The sequence below is a fragment of the Mesoplodon mirus genome (assembly GCF_964341445.2).
Source record: "Mesoplodon mirus genome assembly, chromosome: 6".
Lineage (NCBI taxonomy): Eukaryota > Metazoa > Chordata > Mammalia > Artiodactyla > Ziphiidae > Mesoplodon > Mesoplodon mirus.
Genome location: NC_138982.1, coordinates 69334963 through 69361061, shown reverse-complemented (window position 1 = coordinate 69361061; position 26099 = coordinate 69334963). Strand labels below are relative to the sequence as shown.

Below are 26099 nucleotides of genomic sequence, written 5' to 3'. Positions count from 1 at the left end.
TCCTCCCCCACTCTCTTCTCTTCCTATATTCTGATCTCCATTGGGGAGCCCACGCTAGAAATCTGGAAGACGTTCTCAAATCCTGCCTTTCTCTCAGACCTCATAACTATTACTCACAACGTCATCCATTTCACCTGCAAAATGCTTAATCTGTTTCCACTCCTCACCCCCTCCGCCGCCAAGTTACCCCCAAAGCTAGATAAACTGTACACTTACTCTCTCTTTCCGAAACGCCTTTCCCAGGCATTCCTATGGAATTCAGTGCTCATTCCAGCCGCTGTTCTCACTACATTCATCCACTCACCAAACTGGTCTTTAAAGTATCAGTTTCTGTCGATCTCTCCAACTAAACCGTGAACTCTTTGAGGTCCAAGAGCTTGTCACACTCCATTTTGTATTCCCACTACTTGGCACGTAACTTGATACATCATAAGGTGCTCAATCAACTGTGTGTTATTAAGAATAGCCAAACAGGCTGCGGAGAGCAATGCTGCGAGACGGGCGGCGGGCGTTTTCGCTTCCTTCGCGCAGGTGGGATCACGCCTGGAGTCGGGCCGGAGGGGAGGCCCGCACTTTCTCCGAAGGAGCGGCGCGGGGGCGGCAAGAAACGAGAGGACAGCGCGGTCGACGGTGGAAGGCCGGGGTTCCGCGCCTAGACCGCTCCTGAAGAAAATGAACCTCGCCGCTTCCCCTTTTTCCCTGCCGGCCCTGCCCACCACGTGCTCACGCCCACTCACGTGAGCGGAACCCTGCTTGACCTGCCGCGGCGTCACGTGAGCAACTGCAGTCACGTGAGCACTGTTTTCGCTGGGCTCTGGCAGCGGCTTCCTCACGGAGTTGCAGTCACTGTCCTTTCTCGGTCTCCCGTCGGCCCGATGGAGGAGGAGGAAGAAGAAACGAGGGCGCTGCTGCCCGGCGGCCCCAACGAGGCCGGCAGAGGCGCCCCCGTTACACCCCCTGCCCCCGGGGCGCTGCCGGCCATCTGCGACCCCAGTCGCCTGGCGCACCGGCTTTTGGTGCTGTTGCTGATGTGCTTCCTTGGTTTCGGTGAGCCGGCTGGACTGGTGGGGTGGGGTTGATAATAAGGAATTCCCGACTTTCTCTCGGAGCTGCACTGAGCTCCTAGGTGCCACGCGGCCTCAGGGAAGCTTCTTGCTTCAGCTTCTGGGCTTCCCTTCTTTTCCTTTCGCGACCCCATCCAAGCCTGTGGACGTTGCTAGCTATTCAGCGTCCCGAAGGTGGGGGTCAGGGGACTGAGCTGGGCGAGTTTCGTCCCACTCCTTTGCTTCCAAGAAGTCTCAAAGGCTAGCAGCTTGGGCCCTGGGGCCACAGATACGAAGAAATTCCTAGATCGTCAAGTTTCCTCTCATGACACTTTCTTTTTATCCTTTTTTTAAAAAATTTTTTATTGGAGTGTAGTTGCTTTACAATGTTGTATTCGTTTCTGCCGTACAGAGAAGTGAATCAGTTATACGTATGCATATAGCCACTCTTTTTAAGATTTCCTTCCCATTTAGGTCACGACAGATCATTGAGTAGAGTTCCCTGTGCTATACAGTAGGTTCTCATTAGTTATCTCTTTTATTCATAGTACTGTATATGTGTCAATCCCAATCTCCCAGCTCGTCCCACTCCCCCCTTCCCCCCTTGGTAACCCTCTCATGACACTTTGTTCAGAAGGAATTCAGAAAGCTTTAACTGGCCCCCTCCCCCCAAAGAAACCCCACACATACTTTAAAATTTTCGATTGAATAATTCGTTGGCAGTTATTTATATGTTTCTCGCCCTCTTTGGTAAAACGTATGAGTGTGTCTTGATAGCTTCAGTGAGTAGATGTGTTCTTGTACTCCCGCTCTGCCAATGTGAAGCAGTCATAACTGGATTGGACTTGTGGTGTTTGGTTTCAGTCATGAAATTTGATGACTCCGAAAGCAGTTTCTGGAGATAATTTTTAAAATACCTCCCTATTATATTCCAGCAACTAATTTATTCAGCAGCATTCTAATGTCAATATCAGTTTGGTATGAAAGTAGTAATGTGTTTTTCGTGGGCTGGCTGGAATTGGTGGAATCAACAGATTTAGGAACATGATGGTGGATTACTTTATGCTACTGCTGGAATATATAAGTAGGCATGCAGGATGCTTTGGGCTTTACTTTCTTTGCATCTCTTTTTGTTCCCCCTCTTCTCACTTTGTGGAAAGATGGTGCCCATTCATTAGCTTTAAAGCCTGAGATTGGTATCCCTGACAGTGATTAAAGCAGGAATCATAAATTGCTGAGTTGAGGAACAAAAAACAAGAACACACGAAACACTTAAAATACCACGTACTTAAGCAATTTATTTTTAGTAAATTATGGTTACCTGGGTGGGTTTCAGAAGCCAGAGTCATACCTTTCTAATGACAGTTTTCTTTCTTTTGAACTGGTGGCTTCTAATGTATACTTCTAGACAGAGTTTGTGGAGAAATGGAGGCAGCATTATCCTGTGCCTATAAGAAAATCTGTCGATTTTATTACTGTAAAAATAACCCTGAGTGCATGAATGTCCAACCTCTCTCCACTTCTCTTTCTTACCCTCCAAAAGACGTTATTATTATGTTTTAATTTAACCCTTTAGAATTCTTGTTTTATTTTTCTTCATTCCTGGCACTGTATTTGCTAAATTATTTGATCTTGGGTATGCTGTTTGTAGAATTAAGAGTTCTTGTTCTAAAAACAGGTTTAGTCAGAATAGTTAAACTCCATTCCTCTGCTCTCAAGATAAGTGGTGGCTTTAGGTAACACTACTAGGAAACTGCTGAGGATGTTTTTGAAATTTTTAGTGTATGTGCATTTTGGTAGCTTTAAGGAAAATACAGCTGTTTCATGAAGGTGCTAATAAAACAATAGACATACAAAACATGATGAAAGTAAGGTGGAAGAACAGTTAGTTGTTGATTAACTTCTTAATCCAGGTTCCCAGTATTGGCTGTGTATGCAGGCTCATAATTTGTAAATAACTTGGCATGTTTTCTGTGGATTATTTGGCTGCAATTTAGAGAATATTGGTGGACAAGGAAGTGGTCCAAAAAAGGTTCCAGTGTCAGTCTTCGAGTCCCTAGTATAGACATTTAAAATCAGCATTTGAGTAGTAATTGCAGCTTGAAACTTTTATATGGAAAGTATTATTACTTAAAAGAAAATTGCCTTTTCTTTTTCTAGGCAGCTATTTTTGCTATGATAATCCTGCTGCCCTTCAGACTCAGGTTAAACGGGTAAGTTGACTTTTCACCTTTGTTTCTTTTGTTGGCTCTGGAACAGGTATACTGTTGAGGCATCATCAGCTCTCAGGTTGCCCGGTCTGAAACATTGTCTAATGAATCCATTTTAACATCCATTGTCACCAAATTTGTGTGGGCAAGGAGTATTCTTGAGTTGGAATGAATGGCCACAAAAAATTCATTCATAGCACTTGTGACTTGATATCGTTTCACATCTTAGATAAGTAATTGCTGTTTCTACAGTATTGCCAGAAAGTATTTTGGCAGATTTTTGTTTGTATTTCTCTCATTGTGTAATCATTGGAATGACAAATGATTTGGTAGGATAGCATTTTGCTTTCTTAAATATGTTTCTGTTGTTATTTCATTTTTAAAATGCGGCTACTGATTCCAGAGGATTGTCCATGTCAGTATTTTTAGTCTGGCTTTATAAAAATATATTTGATATTTACAGTTTCTTGTGTTTTTAGATAGTTTTTTTTTCCTTTGTAAGTTTTTTCACCTTTGGATAGGAAGAAATACATAGATTGGCCCTTCACATTCTAGAATGAAAGGGAAGGAAGATAAGAATTAGTGGAGGGGAGGGAAGGGATAAGCTAAGATGGCCCTTTTTCATGTGGGTATAGAACTCCACAGCAGGTTGTACATGGGGAATAAAATGTAGAAGATACAGGCAGATGCAGACAGAAGGGGTCCCAGTAGTGGAAGAGCTGATTGATCCTGAACTCCATGAAGCCTCTGAAATGACTGCACACTCAGGAAGTTCCTCGGTGTGACCATTTTTCTGGGGTAGCGGCCATAGCTGTCATGCACTTAGCAACTGCAAATGATTAAGAAACGCCTGCCCTTCCAGAAAGAATGTTTTGATTTGTTAGTTGCTAAACTTAACTGGAAAAAAATAGTTTTGTTTTCTTTCCGTATAGGATATGCAGGTGAATACCACGAAATTCATGCTGCTGTATGCCTGGTATTCTTGGCCCAATGTAGTTTTGTGTTTCTTTGGTGGCTTTTTGGTAGACCGCGTATTTGGAATACGGTAAGCTTGGGAAAAATCTCACTTATGGGTAAATGCGATTATTAAGAAAACACAGAACTAGATTAAGTATTTCTAGAAAGAACTGAATAAACTTGTGTATTGACTGCGATAATCTGCATTAGTTTTTGTGTGTGTGTGATTTTTATATCTCCAGAATTTTTTAAAAAATAAATTTATTTATTTTTGGCTGCGTTGGGTCTTTGTTGCTGCGTGGGCGTTCTAGTTGTGGAGAGCGGGGGCTACTCTTCGTTGTGGTGTGTGGGCTTCTCATTGTGGTGGCTTCTCTTGTTGCTGAGCATGGTCTCTAGGCACGTGGGCTTCAGTAGTTGTGGCGCACGGGCTTAGTTGCTCCGCAGCATGTGGGATCTTCCCCGATCATGGGTGAAACCCACGTTCCCTGCATTCGCAGGCAGATTCTTAACCACTGCACCACCAGGGAAGCCCCTGGAATTGGTTCGAAACTTGGTTGGTATTTCAGTTAAGGTAAATGCTGCTCAGGGAATATGGTAGCTCAGTTATCTAAAGGTAAATTATGCCCTCACTTGGAATCAGCAAACCAAGGTCTGAATCCTTTTGCTGCCACTTGCTCAACTTCCTAGCTCTCTTGAGCTGTTCCTAACTTCCTGATCTTCAGTCTCCTCACTGGTAAGATATAGATAGTAATTCCTGCCTTGCAAGGTGGTTATAAGGATTGAGAGAGATGGAAGGACAGTATTTGGCAGTTAGTGTTTACCTCTCCCAACCCTAATGAGATTTTCTCTTTTGCCTTTCTTTAGGCATCAAACGTTTTGTGACCACTCCTCTTAGCTGACTGAGGAAGGCATACATTATAAGCTCTGTCAATTTTCATCCTAATGATTGATTGTGTGTGTGCTCTTAGTGGAGCCTTTAGGAGGGTTGTAGTCTGGGAATATTTTCGGAAGGCAGAGGGCAAAATGACAAGGGGTTTTCCAACCATGTTTGGTGAAAAAGAATTGAAGAAACTGTAAGTGTTTAAATTTGGGGACTAACTTTTAAACATTTTGAAGAGTGTATAAAGGAGGACTTAAACTTAATTTGCTTGGTCTAAAGGGGTAGAGTAAGTTTGAAATTCAGGGAGCCAGATTCCACTTAGTATGATGGAAACTTTGCTTGATCAGGGTGACAGGTGGGGCTGTGAGTTGCCTTGGGACCACAGTGAGTTTTCCAGTGCTAGAGAACATTTAGGAGACTCTGGTATGACCATTTCACAAGGATCTTTGGAGGGGTTTGAGTTTCAGAAGAATGGTTTACTCATAGGATCTTTAAGAACTCTCCTGATACTGGTATTTTACTACTCTGGGGAAACATTAATGAGCTATTCAGAGTGTGGGATACTAGGGTCGGCAGATTTATAAGTGTGTTAGCATGGTTGCTATTTTTCCTTTTAAAGATAGTTTTTAGTTATCAAGAATTATAACCACTTAAAATTACTTAATCTAGAATTCCCTGGAGTCAATCCTAAACTCAATAAAAATTTTATAAGAATGTCCATTTTTAAATGGGAACCCTGGGAACTTCTTGAAGATTATTTAATAAGCTGTTAAGATATGATAATGGCTTAAACAAGCGTATGCCATCACTAAAGCCTCTGGAATCTCCTTGGAAGTCAAGACTTCTGTAGGTCACCATGCAGCCTAGGAAGGCTGCTGACTTCAGAGGCTGACCCCTTTCTCTGGAGGGAATGCAGAGGGGTCAGAGGAACCCAAGAAGGACTCGGTGATATACTCTTCCTTCATTCTCTCTCTTTCTCTAACAGATGGGGCACCATTATTTTTAGTTGCTTTGTTTGCGTTGGACAGGTAAGAAAAGACAAAACGTTCATTGATTCATTGTGACAGTGACTCTTGAATTCTTGTCTCATTCCACCAGCAAAGATGTGTTTAGTGAATGCCTGACTTAATTAAGCAGGGCTCACAAATGCCCGTGTAACATAATGCATAGTAATGCATTTTAAGCCTTGAGACAGATGAACCTTGATACTTAAATTTCACAGATTTACTAAGAAGGAATATTAAAATCATTGTAGAGGTTGTGTTTCATCATAAGTCACTTATTTCTCTTAGATTCCTTGAATTTACTTTTTCTTTGATCTTACATTATATTCTACATTAACAGGTTATTTTTGCTATGGGTGGAATATTTCGTGCTTTTTGGCTGATGGAATTTGGAAGGTTTGTGTTTGGGTAAGTTATGCATGATTTCACTTATCCCAACATATTACTGTTTTAGTGTTCATCTGTCAATTTATTAAAGATTTACAAAAAAATATATTATTGTATCTTCTGGAGAATTACTTCAAATCCTTGAAATCTAGCTATATTTGTAAGATTGTTCAATGGTTGTCTTAATTTTCCCATAAAGTAAGCAACAATTTTGAGGGGTCATAGTTAACTCTGTGTAGGGTTTGAATATTAAATAGTTCTCCAGAAATGATATTTTTCTTAAGTGTTTTGCTTTTCTGTAGTATTGAAGACTGTGATTTAAACCTCATTTAGAAAAGCATAGACCATCATTTTCTAGGTTGGTGATTAATGGACATCTTGCTGCTTCTTAGCGGGTATGTGTAGGTCCTTTTGAACCGTGTTGAAGAGGCTTGAAGGAGTAAATTACCAGAAGACTAACTCCTCTTAATGAATTTCAGTGTCTATTCAGTAAGCCCATTCTGAGTTCAGCCTTGGGCTTCCTGCCCAGAGGGATGCAGATGACATAACTTACTCATGCTTTTTACAGGTACCAGGGACATGTAGACATAGGTGACACACCCCCAAAAGTGCTCTAAGTGAGAAAGAAGGGAAAAAAAAGTATATAAACATATGAAAGGGATTCAGTGTGGTCAGAAATGGCCTTGTGGATGAAGTGGGCCTTGACATCAGTATAGGATTTGGATTAGTAGAAGAGGGGAAATATTTTTAGATGAGGACAGTGATAAGGAGGACTCAGTGTTAGGATGCAGGGGAGAGGAAGCTCCTACATAAAGGTCAATGTGTAGAACTTACAGAAGGAAAATTAAAATCCGGGAAGTAGGAGAATGTCAAATATGGAAGATACTGGCCTGAAAAGTGTGAATTTTTGTGTTTTCACAAGTACGGACCGCTCTCCCCACATGAACATTTTATATAGCATAGATGGTGATGTGGTAGCTCAAACTCCTTTTATTGCTGGTCGTGGTTGTCATTGCAGTATATTAAATTACCCACACTTAGCAGTATAAAACAACCCTTACACTGTGGGATTTGCGGGTCAGGAATTTGGACAGGGTACAGTGTGCACAGTGTGTCTGTGCACCTGATGTCTGGAGCCTGAGCTGGGATGACTTGGAGGCTGGCACTGCTGGCTGGAGCACCTAAACAGGACCTCTCTTAGCTTTCTCATAGTGTGGTGAACTCAGGGTAGTTGGACTTCTTACAAGGTGGCTCAGGGTTCTAAGTGTGAATGTTTGAATGGAAAGGCAGAGCTCATAACCCAGCAGGCTTATAACCCAGCCTTGGGATCACACAACCCTGCCTCCACCACATTCTACTGGTTGAAGCAGTCACAAGCCCACTTAGATTCAGGGGAGGGGACACAGACCCCACCTCTTGATGGGAGGGGTGTCAAAATTTTACACCTGCTGCTTTGCCAACTGGGGTATTCTTTAAAAACTGTGACTTTTCTTTCCTTATTTTAGGATTGGTGGGGAGTCCTTAGCAGTTGCCCAGAATACATACGCTGTGAGTTGGTTTAAAGGCAAAGAATTAAACTTGGTGTTTGGACTCCAGCTTAGCATGGCTAGAATTGTAAGTATGACACAGATAATGAAGCCAAATGGGAAGCAAAAGATTGAATGTTGTAGTTATCTCTTAAAGATTACAGGATGAAATGTGTTTGTGTATAAGTTAGGTATTGATTTTTTATATATTTTTCTAGACCACAGTATACCATTTACCTGACTTTTAAAAAAAATATTTATTTATTTATTTTTGCTGTGTTGGGTCTTCGTTTCTGTGCAAGGGCTTTCTCTAGTTGTGGCAAGCGGGGGCCACTCTTCATCGCGGTGCGTGGGCCTCTCACTCTCAACGGCCTCTGTTGTTGTGGAGCACAGGCTCCAGACGCGCAGGCTCAGTAGTTGTGGCTCACGGGCCTAGTTGCTCCGCGGCATGTGGGATCTTCCCAGACCAGGGCTCGAACCCGTGTCCCTTGCATTGGCAGGCAGATTCTCAACCACTGCGCCACCAGGGAAGCCCCCATTTACCTGACTTTAATTAAGGCATTTCTAACCTTATTTCACTTAGGAAACAGTCTAAAATGGCTAATTGAGCATTTGTTACTTCAGAGAACCTGAGCATTGGGATGGATCATACAGATTTTGTTGTCTAATTTCTTTACCCATTTTCGGCGTTCCTGCAATGAAAGTCTTTACACATGGTCATCCAGGTTCTGCTCGCACATTTCTAGTGATTAGAAGCTCGCTGTGTGATGGGACAGCTCATCTACTACAATTAACTCTGTGAAGCTCAATCTCCCATAGAGATGAGATCTGCTTGTACAAGTAGCTTTTAGTGATTATTCCGACTTTTGCCCTCTAGTGAGTGTTTATTTTCTCTGCTGTGCAGCAGCACTTTGCTTATGAAGACAACTCTGAAGGTCTTGGTCAGACATGCTCATTTCCTGTGCTTGTCTAAGCCACGTGACATGGGTTTCAGCTCCCTGACTGTGGTGCTCCCGCCTCTCTGGACTTCATCACAGGTGGTCAGTACTCCTCAGCAGCATTTGGAACCTGGAAGTGATCGGGTGTTTCATGATAGGGGATCTGGCAGAGGGTACCCAGGGGAACAACATTATGCTATTATAAATGCAACCTGGGAGGTGTTTTGGCCATCCCAAACCCCATTAGGTTTTTTCCTTCATGAACTCCCGTGAATAGAGGTTTTTAAAAAGATCCTTGCCATTAAAAATCAAGGTTTTAAAGACTGTAAATGGCATGAAAATGCTTGGAACATAGTCTTGAGGGAAGAAATCCAATACAAAAATATCCAGTACAAATGAACTATTTTTAATGTAATATTTCATCTTATGAAATATATAACACATACATATGTCATACATATATAACATTTATATATTTTTGTACATGCAGGCTCTTTCTAATTTTCCAGTATTATAAATAGAGCTGTCGTGCAACCCTCCAAAACTTGTCTGCATCTCTGATTATTTCCTGAGGCTAGGTTGCTAGGAATGGAATTATCACTGAGTCAGAGGGTTTGTTAGGGTTTCTTAGGACTGTTGAGACATATTTCCGCTTTTTCCTCTCAGAGATGTTTACATCTCCATCTGTGAGATATGAGAGGATCCTTTTTATTGTAGCTTTGATAATACTTTAAAAAAGTCATTTTATCAATTTGATAGGAAACACCTAAACATTATTTTAATTTGTAATTCTTTGATAACTAGTGTGGTTTTCCACATTTTCTAAGTTTTATCCACAAGGACATTCCTGGTACTTCCTTATGTATCTTGTGCAAGTCAAGACACGCCTGTGGCAGCTGGTGGATCTCATCGTCTAATAACTTCTGAAAGAAGGAAATAGGGGCAGTTGAGCAAGACTCATTCTCAATGACGCCATTGTGGTTACTAGTGATCTTCACATTCTTTTCTGTGTGGTCACAAACTAGTTATAATCCATTCAGCTGAGTCCCGAGGAGCCCTAAGTTTCTAGAAAGGAATCTCAGGGGCTTCTAGGATGCGGGGTGGAGGTTATGGGAATGGTGGGGGGACCTGAGGAGGAGGTGGAGGGAGCCAGATCTCAGGCAGCCACCTCTCCATCAGCCAGGGTGGCTCGGCTCTGATCTGGTTGGTGTATTGAGGGTCCTTGTGAGATGCACGCAGGAGATCAAAGGACTCCATTACAGAGTTCTTGGGGTAGATGGAGGTTCAGTCTTTTTTGTGCTTCTCTTGGCCCTGCACATACTCAGAATGATCATAGAGGTTTCGGCTTTACCTCGCCGTGATTTTTTTGTTGGCTGAGCTGTGAGTTTGTCTGATTTTAGACCCTTGGAGTGTTATCATTCAGGCAGTGGACTTTTCACTTTTCTTATTATTCCTGTCTTAGCTGGAGGTTGGAAGTCCAGCACTCTTTTGATTTTCCTCTGTAATTTGTTACTTTTAAAAACTCCTTATTTCAACAAATATTTATTGAGTACTTGCTAAGCCAGGTCATGTTAGACATTTTAGAATTAAAGGGTTATTAAGACAATATGTGTTTGAGGGCTTGTATTTTTGCTGATTTTGAGGAACGTTTCCAGTAGGTCTCCATTTATACCTTATTCAGATGAGCATCTGAATAATGCCACTGGCTAACATTTTGTGAGAAATAGCCATGAGCGATTTACTGCTGTATTTGCTGTGGGAATATGGTTGAGGACATGTTCATTTCTCACTCTTCTTATCAGTAGCGTTTAGCACAGTTGACACTCCCCTTTCTTTGATTTCTTCTCTTGGGTTCTAGGACTCCACAGTCTCATAATTTTCCTCTTGCCCTTCTATCTGCTCCTTCTACCTCTTTTGCTGGTTCCACCTCAGTCTTCTCAACCTGTAAATGTGGGTTTGGTCATTGGACACCCTCTCATTTCTTTTGACACTCACTTCCTTGGTAATCTTACCTAGTTTTGAAGTTTTAAATAGTGTGTCTTTGCTCCTGAAGTTATATTGTCCAGGCCTTTTCCCTGAATTCCACACCCGTACGTGCAGCTTCCTCCTTGACGTTTCCACTTGGATGTCTAGTAGGCGTATCAAACTCAACACAGCCAAAGCCCAGCTCTTAATGTTTCACCTACTGTCCTCCAAACCAGCTCATGCTGAAGTTTTCTCATCTTCAGTTATGAGCAACTCTGTTCTTCCAGGTGCTCAGGCAAAAACTTTGATGTCACCCTGAACCACTCCTTATCCCCATCCCTAACCCCACACTCTCCACGTATTTTCCATTGGCAAATCCTGTTAGCTCTACCACCAGAGTATGTCCGTATTCTGACCACTTCCCACTGTGCCCACTGCCAGTCTCCCCAGTCCAAGACCGATCGTTTCTGTTCTGCATTATTGCAGCCGCCCCCAGCCGATGTCCTTGCTTCTGCACCGTCCTCACTTACAGTCTGCTTTGGATATAGCAGCCAGAGTGAGTCTCTTAAAACGTAAGGGATTGCGCCACTGCTCTGCTCAGAACCCCAATGGCTTCCCATCTCACGCAGAGTAAAAGCCAGAAGTTCTTATTACCAATAGCTCGCGTTCCCACCAGTTCCTCTCTGGGGACCTCGTCTCATCCTCTCCCTTCTTCATTGACACTGTTCTAGTCTCTACACTCCTTGCCTTGGGCACGCTGGGCAGCCTCCCTCTCGGGGCCTGTGCACTGGCTATTCCTTCTGCCTGGAGTGCTGTGCTGTTCTTCCGGGTAGCCTCCCAGCTTCCTTCAAGTTCTTAACCCAGAGTCACATTCTCAGCAAGGTCTCTACCCCTTTTTATTCTCCTTCTATGCTTTTTTTTTTTAATTTTATTTTTTGTGATACGCAGGACTCTCACTGCTGTGGCCTCTCCTGTTGCGGAGCCCAGGCTCCGGACGCGCAGGCTCAGTGGCCATGGCTCACGGGCCCAGCCGCTCCGCGGCATGTGGGATCTTCCCGAACCGGGGCACGAACCCGTGTCCCCTGCATCAGCAGGTGGACTCTCAACCACTGCGCCACCAGGGAAGCTCCTATGCTTTATTTTTTTTCCTTATTTTTTAGAAGCACTCATTGCTGTTTCATATACTGTATATTTTACCTTTTCTACCCCACTAAAATAGGGTTGCTCTCTATGAGAGCTGGAAATTTTTCTGTTTTGTTCTTTATTTTATTCCCAGTAACTAGAACAGTGACAGGCATGTAATCAGGGTTCAGTAACTGCTAAATGAAAGAATAAATGAATGGAAGTAGTACTATTACTGTCTTCTAAAGGACGATCAGAGGATGAATTTCTTTTTTTCAGATGTCAGGGTCAGGAAAAGCTGTGCTTTTTATGAGCCAAAGTTTATTTTTGTCTTGGGTACCCTGTGAATTTTATGACTTGTGTTTCATTTTTGTTCAGGCCGCGAGGAAGATCTAGATGTGCTGTGCTGTTTTGAATGCTAGCATTTTCTATAAATCGGCATTTTCGTGTGGTAATCTTATCTGTGGCTTTATCCTAGGTTGTTAGCTCTTTCCTTGTAGTGTTTTTTAAAAAAATTATCTGTTGTTTAATCTGAACCCTGTTATACCTATTTCTCTAAGCTAACTGACATCCTTTTTTTCTGAGCAGATAGAAATGAAAATGATGTTGATTTTTTTTTCCTTCTCTTTCAGGGAAGTACAGTAAACATGAACCTCATGGGATGGCTCTATTCTAAGGTTGAAGCTTCGTTGGGTTCTGCTGGTCACACAACCCTTGGGGTCACACTTATGATCGGTTAGTGAATCCTGAAGTCCCACCTTTTATCTGTCCTGAAAGCTTGTCATAGGAAATGGTGTGACAGAGAGGAAAGAACACGGGAATTGGGCTTAGACCACTTGGTTATAGTTTTGCCTGTACAGTTCACTAGTTCTTGGACCTAATTAGACACAGTGAACATAGTGGCAATCATTCACCCCATTTGTGTTTTTATTTCCACATTCTTAAAATAACGATCTTGTACCGCCATGTGTGCTTCAGGTTTTTTTTTTTTTTTTTAAATAAGGATAGATTTTTAAAAATATTTATTTATTTTATTTTTGGCCGCATCGGGTCTTAGTTGTGGTACGTGGGCTTCTCTCTAGTTGTGGTGGGCTCCAGAGCGTGCAAGCTCAGTAGTTGCAGCGCATGGGCTCTCTAGTCATGGCACGTGTGTTCCAGAGTGCATGGGCTCTGTAGTTGTGGCGCATGGGCTCCAGAGCGTGTGGGCTCTTTAGTTGTGATGCACGGGCTCAGTAGTTGCTGCACATGGGCTTAGTTGCCCTGCCAGGGATTGAACCTGTGTCCCTTGCATTGGAAAGTGGATTCTTAACCACTGGACCACCAGGGAGGTCGCTGTGCTTCGGTTTTGTTGTGATGAGCAAATGAGAGTGTATGTGAGAGCTCTGACAACAGTCAGGGAGGTTGTACCTCTAAGATGTTCATTAATAGTCTGTAGCAGAACGGAGAATTGTTTCCTTTTGATCAAATTCATTTCATGTGCTTATGGAGCTTAGATTTTATACAAGTCAGAGGTGATAGGATGTGATGGGAAACCCACCAAGTTGGGAGCCGGGAGTCTAGGTTCTGGTCCTGGCTCATTTTGGACAGGAAGTTAATCTCTGTGTCTCAGTTTTCTTCTCTGTAAAATTGTGGGTGTTGGACTAAAACTGTATAGGCTCCTTCTGACCCTAAGTTCTGTTGGCTAAAGCTGGGTTCTGCTGGTTGCTGGGTGGGTCACTGAGAAGCAGATGATGCTCTCTGGATTTACCACCTGTGCTTCTTCTCTGAGCAGTGAATTTGTCTAACTGAGCCCCACAGGATGTGGAGAGCTGCTTGCGGAGCCCTAGGGAGACCCGTGGGTGCTGGGTTGAAGGTTCTGTGCCGTCTTTTATTCCTTGTATTCCTTGGTACAGGCTGGTAAAGGGAGGACAGTGAGAGGTAGTCCTAGATGGGCAACTTGTGTCTAGAGACCCCTTCTTTCTCCCCCTCCCTATTAAATCCTTTGCCACTTATAACCTCTTTCTTACTTTCAGATTCTCTTCAGTATTCCTTCCAGTTCTCTCCACAGTGGGGAATTTGAGAATTTTAGAGAATTTCAGAGCCAGAAAAGATCTGTGCCATCAGATCAAAGCCTCTGATTTTACATTGGGAAAATTGAAGCCCAGAGAGGTTAAATTCCTTGCCCAAGATCAATCAGCTTGTTACTGCCAGAAGCAGAACCCACGTCTACCGACTCTTTGCAGTTTTTCATATTATGTCATATTATGTCAGCCAATTAAAGATTTCATTTACTTTACTAAGCTTCTTTTTATTAAAAATTTTGAGAAGTGTACACTTTATTCACTGTTTATCCTGATTCACTTTAATGATACGAGGTCAGCATTAGTGAGCAATGCTGGATACCTGAAGGAGAGTGAGTGGGCTGTGCTGTGGGAGGATTGGGGCCCTTGGGGCTGCCACAGGGTAGGAGCAAGAGTTAGACTTGGGAAGGAATCAGAGGGAACATGAGATGATCACAGAATCAGACTTTGCTTTTACGGTTTGTTCCCCCTGGCATCCATCAATAATTGGTGCTTAGACTGAATTAAGAAATTAGGACTAATTTGCTAGCTGGTCATCAGCTTTCTTCAGTCTATATTCTGATTCTAAGACTAGACTAGTTTGTTCTAGTCTTTCCCCTCTAATCTCCAACCTTCTACCGGGAAATAATATACAATAGTAATAGCGACTGCTGTTCGTTGAGTGCTTCCCAATGCACTTCCTTTCCTTCTGTCCTGATTTAGTAATTGTAGGCTTTTCATATATGTGTCTAGATGCCATCCCTTTAAGTTGCTAAGTATTTTGCTGTTAATGTAATGTGCTACCTTTTAGGAACCTTCATTTTGGTTCTCTTTTAAAAATCTCTCTCTTTTTTTTTATTATAGGGGGTATAACATGTATTCTTTCACTAGTCTGTGCCTTGGCCCTTGCTTACTTGGATCAGAGAGCAGAACGAATCCTTCATAAAGAACAAGGAAAAACAGGTTAGTCTAAATGCAAGAAAAAGTTAGGCTTTTAGGAATTATGGCCTTTTTGAGATAATTTACAATGAGGTAAATTCCTAATGTAGTGTTGTAAACCCAGTGAGGCTTAATACATGTTTAGTAAATCTTTTTTTTCCACTTAAAAATTTTTTTTAATTTTATATGGGCGTATAGTTTATTTAAATCTTTTATTGCAAAATCTATTTCCACTTGTCTAAATTTTTGGATACTTTTTTTTTTCCCCTTAAGGGTTTTGGCAGAATTTACATTCTTGATTGTACTTTGTATATTTGCAAAGTGATGAGCGTTTCTGGAAGAGAGAAAGAAGGTAGATACTAATCTTAGATTTTGCATTTTCTGTTGTCTTTGTAGGTTATCCGAGAAACTATGTTCTAGTGATTTACTGAGAAAAGTATTTTTTAACTGAATTGCAAAGGTTGATCACATGATAAAAGAAAAATAATCTTGACTTAGAAATGCAAAATTACACTGACAGCATCCTCCCTTTCTTCTGTAAAAGGCGAAGTTATCAAGTTAACTGATGTGAAGGACTTCTCCTTCCCCCTGTGGCTCATATTTATCATCTGTGTCGGCTATTATGTTGCTGTGTTCCCTTTCATTGGACTTGGGAAGTGAGTATTCTCTAGCATTCCCTTTTTTTTTTTTTTTTTTTGCGGTACGCGGGCCTCTCACTGTTGTGGCCTCTCCCGTTGTGGAGCACAGGCTCCGGATGCGCAGGCTCAGCGGCCATGGCTCACGGGACCAGCCGCCCCGCAACATGTGGGATCTTCCCGGACCGGGGCACGAACCCGTGTCCCCTGCATCGGCAGGTGGACTCTGAACCACTGCGCCACCAGGGAAGCCCCAAGCATTCCGTTTTTGTTGGCTAAATTATGATGAGAATTCAGTCACGTAAATGTAATTTTTTAAGGTATAAATTTTGCTTCTCTGTTATGGTTTATATTTTCACAGGAATTGTTTTACATCCTGGGACACAACTGATTTTCTTAGCTTAAGGTTTAGTGTTGGTTTAATACTTGATTTAGGTTTTTGAAGAAATACCTAAAACAGTTTTTGATACATAATATTGATTTACTTTAATGCTTGGTTTTGGATTTGTATTCTTTTTTTTTTTTTTTTTTTCTTTTTGCGGTATGCGGGCCTCTCACTGTTGTGACCTCTCCCGTTGCGGAGCACAGGCTCCGGATGCGCAGGCCCAGCGGCCATGGCTCACGGGCCCAGCCGCTCCGCGGCATATGGGATCCTCCCAGACCGGGGCACGAACCCGTATCCCCTGCATCAGCAGGCGGACTCTCAACCACTGCGCCACCAGGGAGGCCCTGTATTCTTTTTTATTTCCTCTTTATTTGTTAGGAAGCCTCTTATTGAGAATGGAGACAGTGCACTAGCTCATAGTGACAGGGCATATCTCCATTTGTTAGGACTGCGTTTCTGCCAGACTCAAATTCAGGGTTTAAATCAAATTCTTCTTTGCTTTATCTTCTACCTTCTCTCCATTTTCATGGGCAGCTACTTAAACAGAGCAGTGTGTGAGTGTGAGTGTGTTTGTTGAGATGCATCTTCGTAAGTATAACCTTTAAATTCAGGCTGTCATTTTACAGTTTGAGACAAGAACCTTATGCATTATTTAGCAAAGAACCTGTCCAGTATTGCTTTTAAGGAAAAGAAGCCATCTTAATTCCTTGTAGTAATGCATTTGGGTTTCTGAAAATCTGTGTGTATTGTTTGCTGTACACGTAAAAGAGGAAAAAATAGGTATCAATATATTTTATTTAGTTGGTGAAGTACTTACGTAAATACTAAACCTTTAGCCAGTTGCTTGAAGATGGATATCAAATAAGGTGGGAAAACTGTATAAAGAAAGGAAAGTTGACTAAACTTATTTTTATTCAGTTTTATTTTGCCTTTATTTTTAAAAAACAGAATAGTTCTTTCTAAAGTGTCTGTTTTTTTTCCTCTCTCTTTTTATTTTAGAGTTTTCTTTATAGAGAAATTTGGATTTTCCTCCCAGGCAGCGAGTGCTATTAACAGGTATTCCATTAATTCTGTAAGTGCTTACTGTGTGCTTAGTGTGGGTCTTTAATTATAACCCGATGTTATAAGAGACAGAAAAGACGTATGTGAACTAACATCTACAGTGTGAAACAAAGTCTGTCTTGGGTCTTGATCCTGAATGGCCATCTTTGCATTAAGGGAAAACCAAAGAAGTCTTGGACAACTGTTTATATCTTTATATTTCTATTTACTGCTGACCATTTTAGAAGGATGTTAAATTAAATGAGCTAGGGTTTGCTTTACCTAATCATTTTAGGATTTAGGACTTTCTGGATTTTTAATTTTTTTTTCCTGTGATACATTTTATTAAATATCTTTTATATTTTCTGGACAGTATTGTATATGTAATATCAGCTCCCATGTCCCCAATATTTGGGCTTCTGGTGGATAAAACAGGAAGGAACATCATCTGGGTTCTGTGTGCAGTGGTGACCACTCTTGCTTCCCACGTGATGCTGGCCTTCACTCTGTGGAACCCTTGGATTGCTATGGTAAAGTCGCTGCGAACACCTGGGGGGCTCAGAGCTTCAGGGAGGACTCTGTACAGCACGTATCAGAAGCCAGCGCTCAGCTCTTCTGATAGTATTGCTTGTGACAGTGGGAAAAACAATGACAGTTTCCGTTTCTACAGAATAGCTATTTTTAAAGTATATAAATATTAATCATTAATGCGTAAGATGTTTTTGATTTCATTTGGCCTATATAATGGTACCCTCAATGCTGCTATAGAATTTGAAATAAAATAGTCTTATAAAAGCCAAAAGCTTATTAGTTCTGTTTATTTTTCAGTACTTCATTAAAAGAAGTCATTCCATCATAGGTGGCAAAAACATCTGTCAACCCAGTATCCATGATTTTGCATTCTTTTGTCTTTGACTCTTAGTAGGTCAAAAAGTAATAATGAATTCATCAAGTTTTTGTAATTGTTCTTCAGAATGTCATTTTTAAGACCACAGGCCAAAGTGCTGGCATTTCTTACCTGTTAATAAAAGAATATCTTGAACATATATATTTGTGCACTTCGTTAGAATTCTCTAGGACAGATTCCTAGAAGTAGAAATGCTAGAGCAGAGGCTTTGCACAGTTAACATTTTGATAGATACTGTGAAACCTCTCCTCTAATAACTTTCTACCCATTTATAGCTTTACCAATACATGAATGTGTTTGTTTTTTAGTATCCTTGCCACTGTTAGACGTTGGCATTATTTTAATTGTTGCCAATCTGATAAATGATCTTATTTTAACTTAAATCATAAGGTTTCTTCTTTAATTGAAGAAAAAGTTAGCATTAGGTGATGTTTATCAAGCAGTGGTTGTTGTTGGTCCTCTGCTTGGCTCTCCAGTTGGGTGGTGATGACCCAGAAGTAAGATAATGAATGGACTGTTGACATGATGTTACCTTGATTGCTTAATTTGTAATTCTTAATGAATACTGGGAAATTAGCTTGCCTGAAACATTGGTAATGACTTTTTGCAAATTGGCTTTATTTTCTTGTTTGGTCTTTGACTACACCCTGGGCCCAGCCAGTTATGTATTCATATAATATAAAATGGTTAAGACAGTGTTGAGTGTATCTTGTCCCTAGGGGGATACTGTTAGAGAGGCCCAAGACCATTTTGTGTTGAATATGAGTTTTTAGCCTAATTATTTTGCAACACAATTTGCATGGATATTCATATATTAGTTATTATGTCACTCTTGCTAATCTGCATCAAAAGGAAATCACCTTTTGGTAAATATAAGACTTCTTTACTCTTTTCCATATTGCTTTCTATAGTGTCTCCTGGGACTCTCCTACTCATTGCTTGCCTGTGCATTGTGGCCAATGGTGGCGTTTGTAGTTCCCGAACATCAACTGGGAACTGCATATGGCTTGTAAGTGTTTGCACTGTGGATCATATAATGTCTTTCTCTGCTGTGTCAATTTAATTATCTTATAAAACTCCAGGTCTCCTGAATCTAGTCATCTTCAGGCTTTTGGGACAGCTCTGAACCTGGAAATAACCAGAAAATCAGTTAATCTATTTGTATTATTATTGTGGCAAAAAAAATGCTCCGAGCCTCCAGCAAGAGAGCTGGAGATAAGCTACCCCATGAGAGGTCATTGCTGACGTGACCATCCCACCGCCCGTTTATTTGAGGGCTTCTCAGTGAGAAGTTGAGTTCCAATCTCTAGCACAAAAGGCCGAACAGGGAAACCACATCTCTGGTTGGTATTCACTTAGCCCTTGGATCCATTCAGCAGGAAGGTGTTGAGTTCAGACTGTACTTGCTAAGGCAAACTCCCTTGCCTGTGAGCCTAAAGTTTAGTAGTGGAAACAGTCATAGGATTAGAGAAACAAATCTAATCAGGTCATTCCTGGTTGAAAACCCTCTTAACACTAATAGTATGTGGTTTATAGATACTAATATTTATAGTGAATTGGTACTCTGTGTGTGAAGACTTTAGAATTGAAATGTTTTTTTTTTAATTTCTTAAATTGTAGCATGCAGTCCATTCAGAATCTTGGGTTGGCAGTCATTTCCATCATTGCTGGCATGATATTGGATACTTGGGGATATCTGTTTTTAGAAGTTTTCTTCATTGCCTGTGTTTCTTGTAAGTGCGCCACCTGGCAACATTTAGTTTCTTTTAATATGCAGCAGAATGTTCTCATTTATACTTTTAGGTTTTTGTTGTTATTGTTCTTTTTTCCCCTTTTTTAAACCAAATCCCTAAGATGTATCATTCAGATTTGCCTAATTCTTAGCCTGTGCATCAGTTTCTCAGCTGATGACTTTTTAGTTTTCTGAAGATTCACAGGAATTTTTCAGGAGATTCCTGTTCTTAAAGGCAGCAATGGAATCTGCTCTATATTCTGTTTTAAATATTTATTTTTTTTAATGGTAAATGTCATGTTATGTATTTTTAATTATAATGGAAAAAAGAATGTAGTATGGATACATGTTACAATATCAGTGAACATTAAAAACATCCTTAGTGAAAAAAGCCACACAGAACAGGCCACCCAGATCCCATACTCATCTTGTCTGTTTTATAAATATTTATGGTTGTTAAAAAACACTTTCCTCTTTAGAGTGGAACCATTTGAAGGGTCCTGAGTATGTCCCTGGTGTGAATGTGTGGACATTAGTGTGGCTTAGGTGTGAGCACTCATTGTTTATTCATTAGCCTATTTTGAATTGTTTTTATTCTTAGTCCTGTTATTTAATTTTTACCTGTAATGATTCATTGGTTAAAAATAGGAAGCATTAGGAAACTGCTGAAAACTACAAAAATAAATCAGTATTTTTTCACTGTGTTCGCCTTACACATCAATTGTGTTCATCTGAAAAAAAATGTTCACATAGCATATCACATGTCTTTTATACTTTGATAAATTGTGTTTAAAATGGCAAGCCTGAGTAATGATTTTATCTGACTTCATTTTCATTTACAGGAATAAAGACTGTCTATACTTGAGGTGTGGTATTTGCAGATGACTGCTTATGAATAATAGCCTGAATGCATTTTATTATCTCATAGTTTTAGAAATTAGCACATCAAATTTTAAAAATATATTCTTAAATAGTGGGCCATATACGAATTCATAGTACTAGGTTGTGAAAGTGTTTTTGTCTATTTTTATGCTGCAACGTGTGGTTTAATCTCAGTCAACGGTTCCTTATAAATTTGGTTCTCAAACCAAACACCACTCCATTTAAGAAGGTTTTTGTTGACGTATTAAAGTAAGTTAAGTGTGTGCCACACTTGTTAAAGTGAAAAACCAAGTACCTGACTTTCTGAGGCCTTTACTGGTCTGGGTTTCTGGGAGTTTAATGACCACATTTTAATATTTGGTTAATTTGTAAAATGAACATGGTGTTTTCAGACCTAAAACCCCCAAAGGATTACTTCTATTTGGCTCTCTGTAAAAACATAAACAGTCTAGCAGCTGGCAGGGTTTTGGCAAAGTGCTGGGAACTACCAGCATTACAAAGGGAGAGGAAAGAGAAATGATGGGTGGGTGGGTTGGCCCCTTCTCCTGGGGGCAGGGGGGTCTCAGTTTCTCTTTTTCTGTCCCTGCCATCCCTGGGCTCAGGTTTTAAAAATATATTTCTCATGGAGAAAATGGTGTGTAACTTAGGGCTTTTTGGAAAATAATGTGAAGAGTGTTTTCATTTTTAAATGCTAGTTAATAAAGATTTGATTTTCTAAGCTTTACTTTGTAATTATGATTACATAGGAATCATTGGGAAAAAGTACATGTTTTTAAGGACCTATTTTTTTTCATTTCCAGTCTCACTTTTATCTGTGGTCTTACTCTACTTGTTGAATCGTGCCCAAGGTAAGTAGAAGTTCAGGTATTTTCTTCTTAAACTACAGTGGATCATCTTTTTTTTTTTTTTTAATTTAATTTAATTTAATTTATTTTATTTTTGGCTGCGTTGGGTCTTTGCTGCTGCATGCAGGCTTTCTGTAGTTGTGGTGAGTGGGGGCTACTCTTTGTTGTGGTGTGGGCTTCTCATTGTGGTGGCTTCTCTTGTTGTGGGGCATGGACTCTAGGCATGTGGGCTTCAGTAGTTGCAGCACACAGGCTCAGTAGTTGTGGCTCGCGGGCTCTAGAGTGCAGACTCAGTAGTTGTGGCACACGGGCGTAGTTGCTCCGTGGCATGTGAGATCTTCCCGGAACAAGGCTCAAACCCGTGTCCCCTGCATTGGCAGGCAGATTCTTAATGACTGCACCACCAGGGAAGCCCACAGTGGATCATCTTTTGGGGCTCCTGGATTGTCTCCATCCAGGAGAGGCTTTATTTCATGTAATAACATTTTGTTCATAGTGATGAAACACATTTTACTTCATAGCATATAATTATGTATTTTGGACCTTCCCATTTGTTAAAATCATTGTCATGTTCTTTCTGGCCAGTTCAATTTAAGTTTTGTAATATAAAATTTTAGATGTTCTTTTTATATTAGCAGAAGGTCATATTAGTATGACTTCTAAAGAAGTAACCTAAAGCCCTTCCTATATTATTGTCTTATATTTTTAAAAAATGAGAAGTAAACATATGTATAGCTGCAATTTGCATTTTAAGGTTGAAAGTGTTTAATATAGAATGAGAAATTATAGATTTTTTTCGTTTGCTAATATCTACTACATTTATTTTTGCTTTTTTTTGTTATTTATAAGATTTTGATATTACCTTTATTAATTTTTCTAAACTGGCTTGCCTCTAAGGGTTGTCATGTATTTAGATGAATACATATGCTGTTTAAATAATTTTAGGTCATTTACTTTAATGCCTCTTAATTTTCCCTATTATTGAATACTGATACAGTGTCCCAAAGAACAAAACCTCGAGCAATACATAAGTCCAAATTTTTTTAAAAAATGCTAACATTAAGGAATGATTATTTGTATCATATAATGATTCTTAAAAAACATATTTTCCCCCTTGGGAAGTTTCCAGGAGATAAACTATTTCTTTCTCACCTTCCATAGCCTCTTCTGTTACTTAAAGGCATTTGTATGTGTGTCTGTACGCATGTGCATGTTTGAATTTTACTTAACAATAGTTGTGTTGAAAAGATTCTATGCTTATTTCTATTTTAGGTGGGAACCTAAATTATTCTGCAAGACAAAGGGAAGAAATAAAACTTTCTCATGCAGAGTAAGTATTGAAAGAAAGAAAATTTGTCTTTATTATGAAAATCTTAAAACAGTAGCATTTTATTTCAAGATATTGGGTTTAGACATTTAAGAAATTAATCTTTTTCTTAAATTTTAAGAGCTAACAATTATCTCTGGAACTACTGTAACATAATTTTTCTTTGTGGTAGAAAAATTTTAAAGGGTGGATATCAAAGGTTAAAATGAAGGAGATAAAGAACAAATTGGGCTTTAACTTGCCTTCTGAGAGGAGAGAGAGAGAGACCTGCAGTATTTGTAATTTATTGGAGGAAAGGCCTTTGTCCTGACTTCCTGTGCTGGGCTCACCCTTCCATTCTTTCTCGTATTTTCTTTTTCTTAACTGGTTGAGATAATCTTTTATTTTCTCCTGGTACTAACATGCCATTATGTGTTCTCTGACTCACTTGGAACAGATTAAAGTGTATAGTGTGGGGTTTAAGTTAAATTAATTTTTTCCATGAGTGCATGCTAAAGCATAGTAGTGATTCTATATCTTGTTGTTATTTCTAGTTTTTTAAACATTGTATTTTTTATGATTTAAAAAATTTATTTGTAAATATATACCACCTGACTGTAAGTTTTATGAATTTTGAGTAGGTTAAAATCTGGTAGAACAAGGCTGTGTTTTCTGGGGCTTGATTCTTGGCCATCTCAAATTCCCTTTTCACATTGTAATTCTACTATAAACAAATGTTGTTAAAATCATGTTTAAGGAGGATTTTTGAAGTCAGAGATACTCAACATGCCATGTGTTAAGTAAACAAAAGGTAAAAATGCAAATATAATATCCCAATTTTATTCAAGAAAAAGTAGGCATTTGTATTTCTTAAATCCATTACTTATATATAATAGAAAAAATGCTGAAAGAAAAATCCCCAATATTAACAATTCCATTTGAATGGTAGGGTTAGAAGAGTTTATTTTTTTCTTGGCGTTTCTGTATTTTCCAAATTTTCTAAGTTGATCCTCTATTACTTTTAAGATCAAGAGGCGTGAAAAGATTATCCAGAAAAATGTGTAACTTAATATTTGGCACTGCATGTTTTATAGTGGTTATGTTTTTCATTTTATAATAATGGGGTTTCTTGTTTTTTTTCCTCCCTTTTTTGATAATGTATTGCATCATATTTTGCAGGTGAGAAGTTTAAATGACTGTGTCATGAGAATGGGCTGCACACATCATTGGTTTGAAAACCTCCAATTTTTTTTCTTTTAATTTAGAGTTTAGTCATTAGGAAAAATAATGGTCTGGAGAATTATTATATTTATATTTTGAATATATCTATTTTAAAATATAACTGTGAGGACTATTTTAGCCTGTGTCTTCTGTATTGCTGAAGAATTCTGCTTTGGAATAGGCTCATCAATGATGAAGTTTAGAAAATTGCATCTGGTACATGCAGGTGATTTTGAGTAAGGACAGTAAATAATGGAAATCTTTGGATCTTGTATTGAGATAATTTTCACAAAGTGTATCTTAGGGATATGGCCTTTAATCTTAAAGCAAAAAAAAAAAAGCTTTTGAGGGATTAGAAAGGATATTTTATATAGAATAAACAATGGCATTTTAATAGGCATTCCCTTTTGTAATAGGGAATATTTGAAAGATATTTTTAGGAAGTCTCATTTCCACAAATAGCAGATTGTGTTCTGCTGTCTTTAGTTACCAGAGGTTGCTGAGCAGTGACCCTTTTGAGCTTCTTTATTTCTCTGTTACTGAGGACCCTAATCCCTTAGGGACATAATTTTGTGGTACAAACTTTCTATATGGTTTTTCTTATAGTCCAATTAATTACTAAAAATGCCCTGTAAATTATGATAATTGCATATCTACAAGGATAAATAAAAACACTGCAAAAGGAATACTTGATGTCTTTTAACTTTTTATTTAAAAAAATATTAAAACACTGATTTTAACTCTTATTTATGTGGAAAATTATATCTATAAGAAAATCTAAGTTGGAATAAAGAAAATTTGGCTAATTACAGTCATTGAAAGATTATGGGAGTAGTTTTTTTCTCCAGACTAGGACCTTGAGTAACATTTATGTTTTTTGCATTAAATAAAATATGGATATGAAATTTTTCTGACAAACTTAAACACTTTTCAGTTGACTTAGTCTTGTCATATTACATATTAAAGTCAAGGGATTTATGTGTTTTGCTTTCTGTGGACATGCAGATATTTTAGACAGCAACTATTTTATGTGTTTAGCTGATTATAGTGTTTGAAAGTACGTGGCCTAACATTGTAAGTTTAAAAGTTCTAGAGCAGCTTGAAAGTGCATTCCTTATTCAGGGTAAGTTTATTTACATCCATTTTTCTGGTTTACAGTTTATTGTGTCATTATTCAGTTGTTAGTTCTCTAGGCTTTGACTGCCATGTGACTGTTCTGGCCCATGGCTATTGAAAGTTGGCCTTACCAGCTGGAAAAAGTTTGCTGCTGTGGAGGGCTTGTGTGGTCTGGCCCTGCCTTACTCTTTTCACTATCTCTCTGTGCCTCAGCTACAGTGAGCTGCTTACATTTTTTCAAATTGGTCATGTTCCTTCCCTTCTCAGGGGCTTTGTCCATGCTGCTCCCTTTGCTTAGAATATTTTATCCAGGGTTCTCTACAACCTGGTTTCACAGGATTTACAACAGAAAACTTTAGGTCCAACTCAGAACCATTCTTCCTGTGAAAGCTCTTCCGGACCCTTCAGGCTCTATCAGGTTCTTCTAAAATTCCTGTGATCTTTGAAAAACCCTGAACTTTCCCTTCTAAGCTTACCTCTGCTTATAATGAAGAATTTTTGATGAGGTATGTGGGGTCTCTGTCTCTTCCTTTAAGTTGTAAGCTCCATGAGGGCAGGAACTGTGTCTGTCATGTTGATAATGATTGTGTTGATAGAGCCTAGCACAAATTAGGCACAAAATAAATATTTTTTGAATGATGAATAAATAAAATGGAGAGTAATTTGGAATAACCTTTTTGGAGGGTAAATTGGCAATATGAATAAAAAGACCTAAAAAGCAGGATGGTGGTGGGCCGCATGTCTTTTGACTTAGCACTTCCATTTCTAATAATTTAAGGAAACCATCAGACAAATATACACATAAATATATTTTAAGGCAGTATTTTCATTGCAAGGTTGTTCATAACAGCCTAAAATAGGAAACGACCATTTGTTAGGTATGTTGTATGATTTGCTTAAAGTGGAAGATTGAGCAGTCTTTACATGGTTTCATTAAAGAGCATATTGACTTGGAACGGTGGCATTATTATGTGGAAGATTCAGAGTGCTGTTGTTTTTGTAAAAACAAACACAAACAT

General features: G+C 39.4%; 1 protein-coding gene across 2 annotated transcripts; it reads left to right on the top strand.

The window, feature by feature from the left end:
• Window positions 1-780: 780 nt before the first annotated feature.
• On the top strand, window positions 781-24650 carry MFSD1 (major facilitator superfamily domain containing 1; the record flags this gene model as incomplete). Of its 2 annotated transcripts, XM_082625996.1 has the most annotated exons (16): window positions 781-1047; window positions 3204-3256; window positions 4186-4298; window positions 6076-6118; window positions 6435-6502; window positions 7987-8095; window positions 12665-12767; window positions 14936-15034; window positions 15555-15666; window positions 17030-17086; window positions 17445-17601; window positions 18890-18987; window positions 19599-19711; window positions 21393-21440; window positions 22710-22767; window positions 23923-24650. In XM_082625996.1, exons 1-16 carry the CDS (start codon window positions 876-878, stop codon window positions 23924-23926), a joined length of 1407 nt encoding a protein of 468 aa, XP_082482122.1. In that variant the 5' UTR covers window positions 781-875. The 2 variants fall into 2 exon arrangements, with proteins under 2 accessions (XP_082482122.1, XP_082482123.1); XM_082625997.1 differs by lacking the exon at window positions 23923-24650 and having other exon boundaries at window positions 22710-22771.
• Between the last annotated feature and the right edge of the window lie 1449 nt (window positions 24651-26099).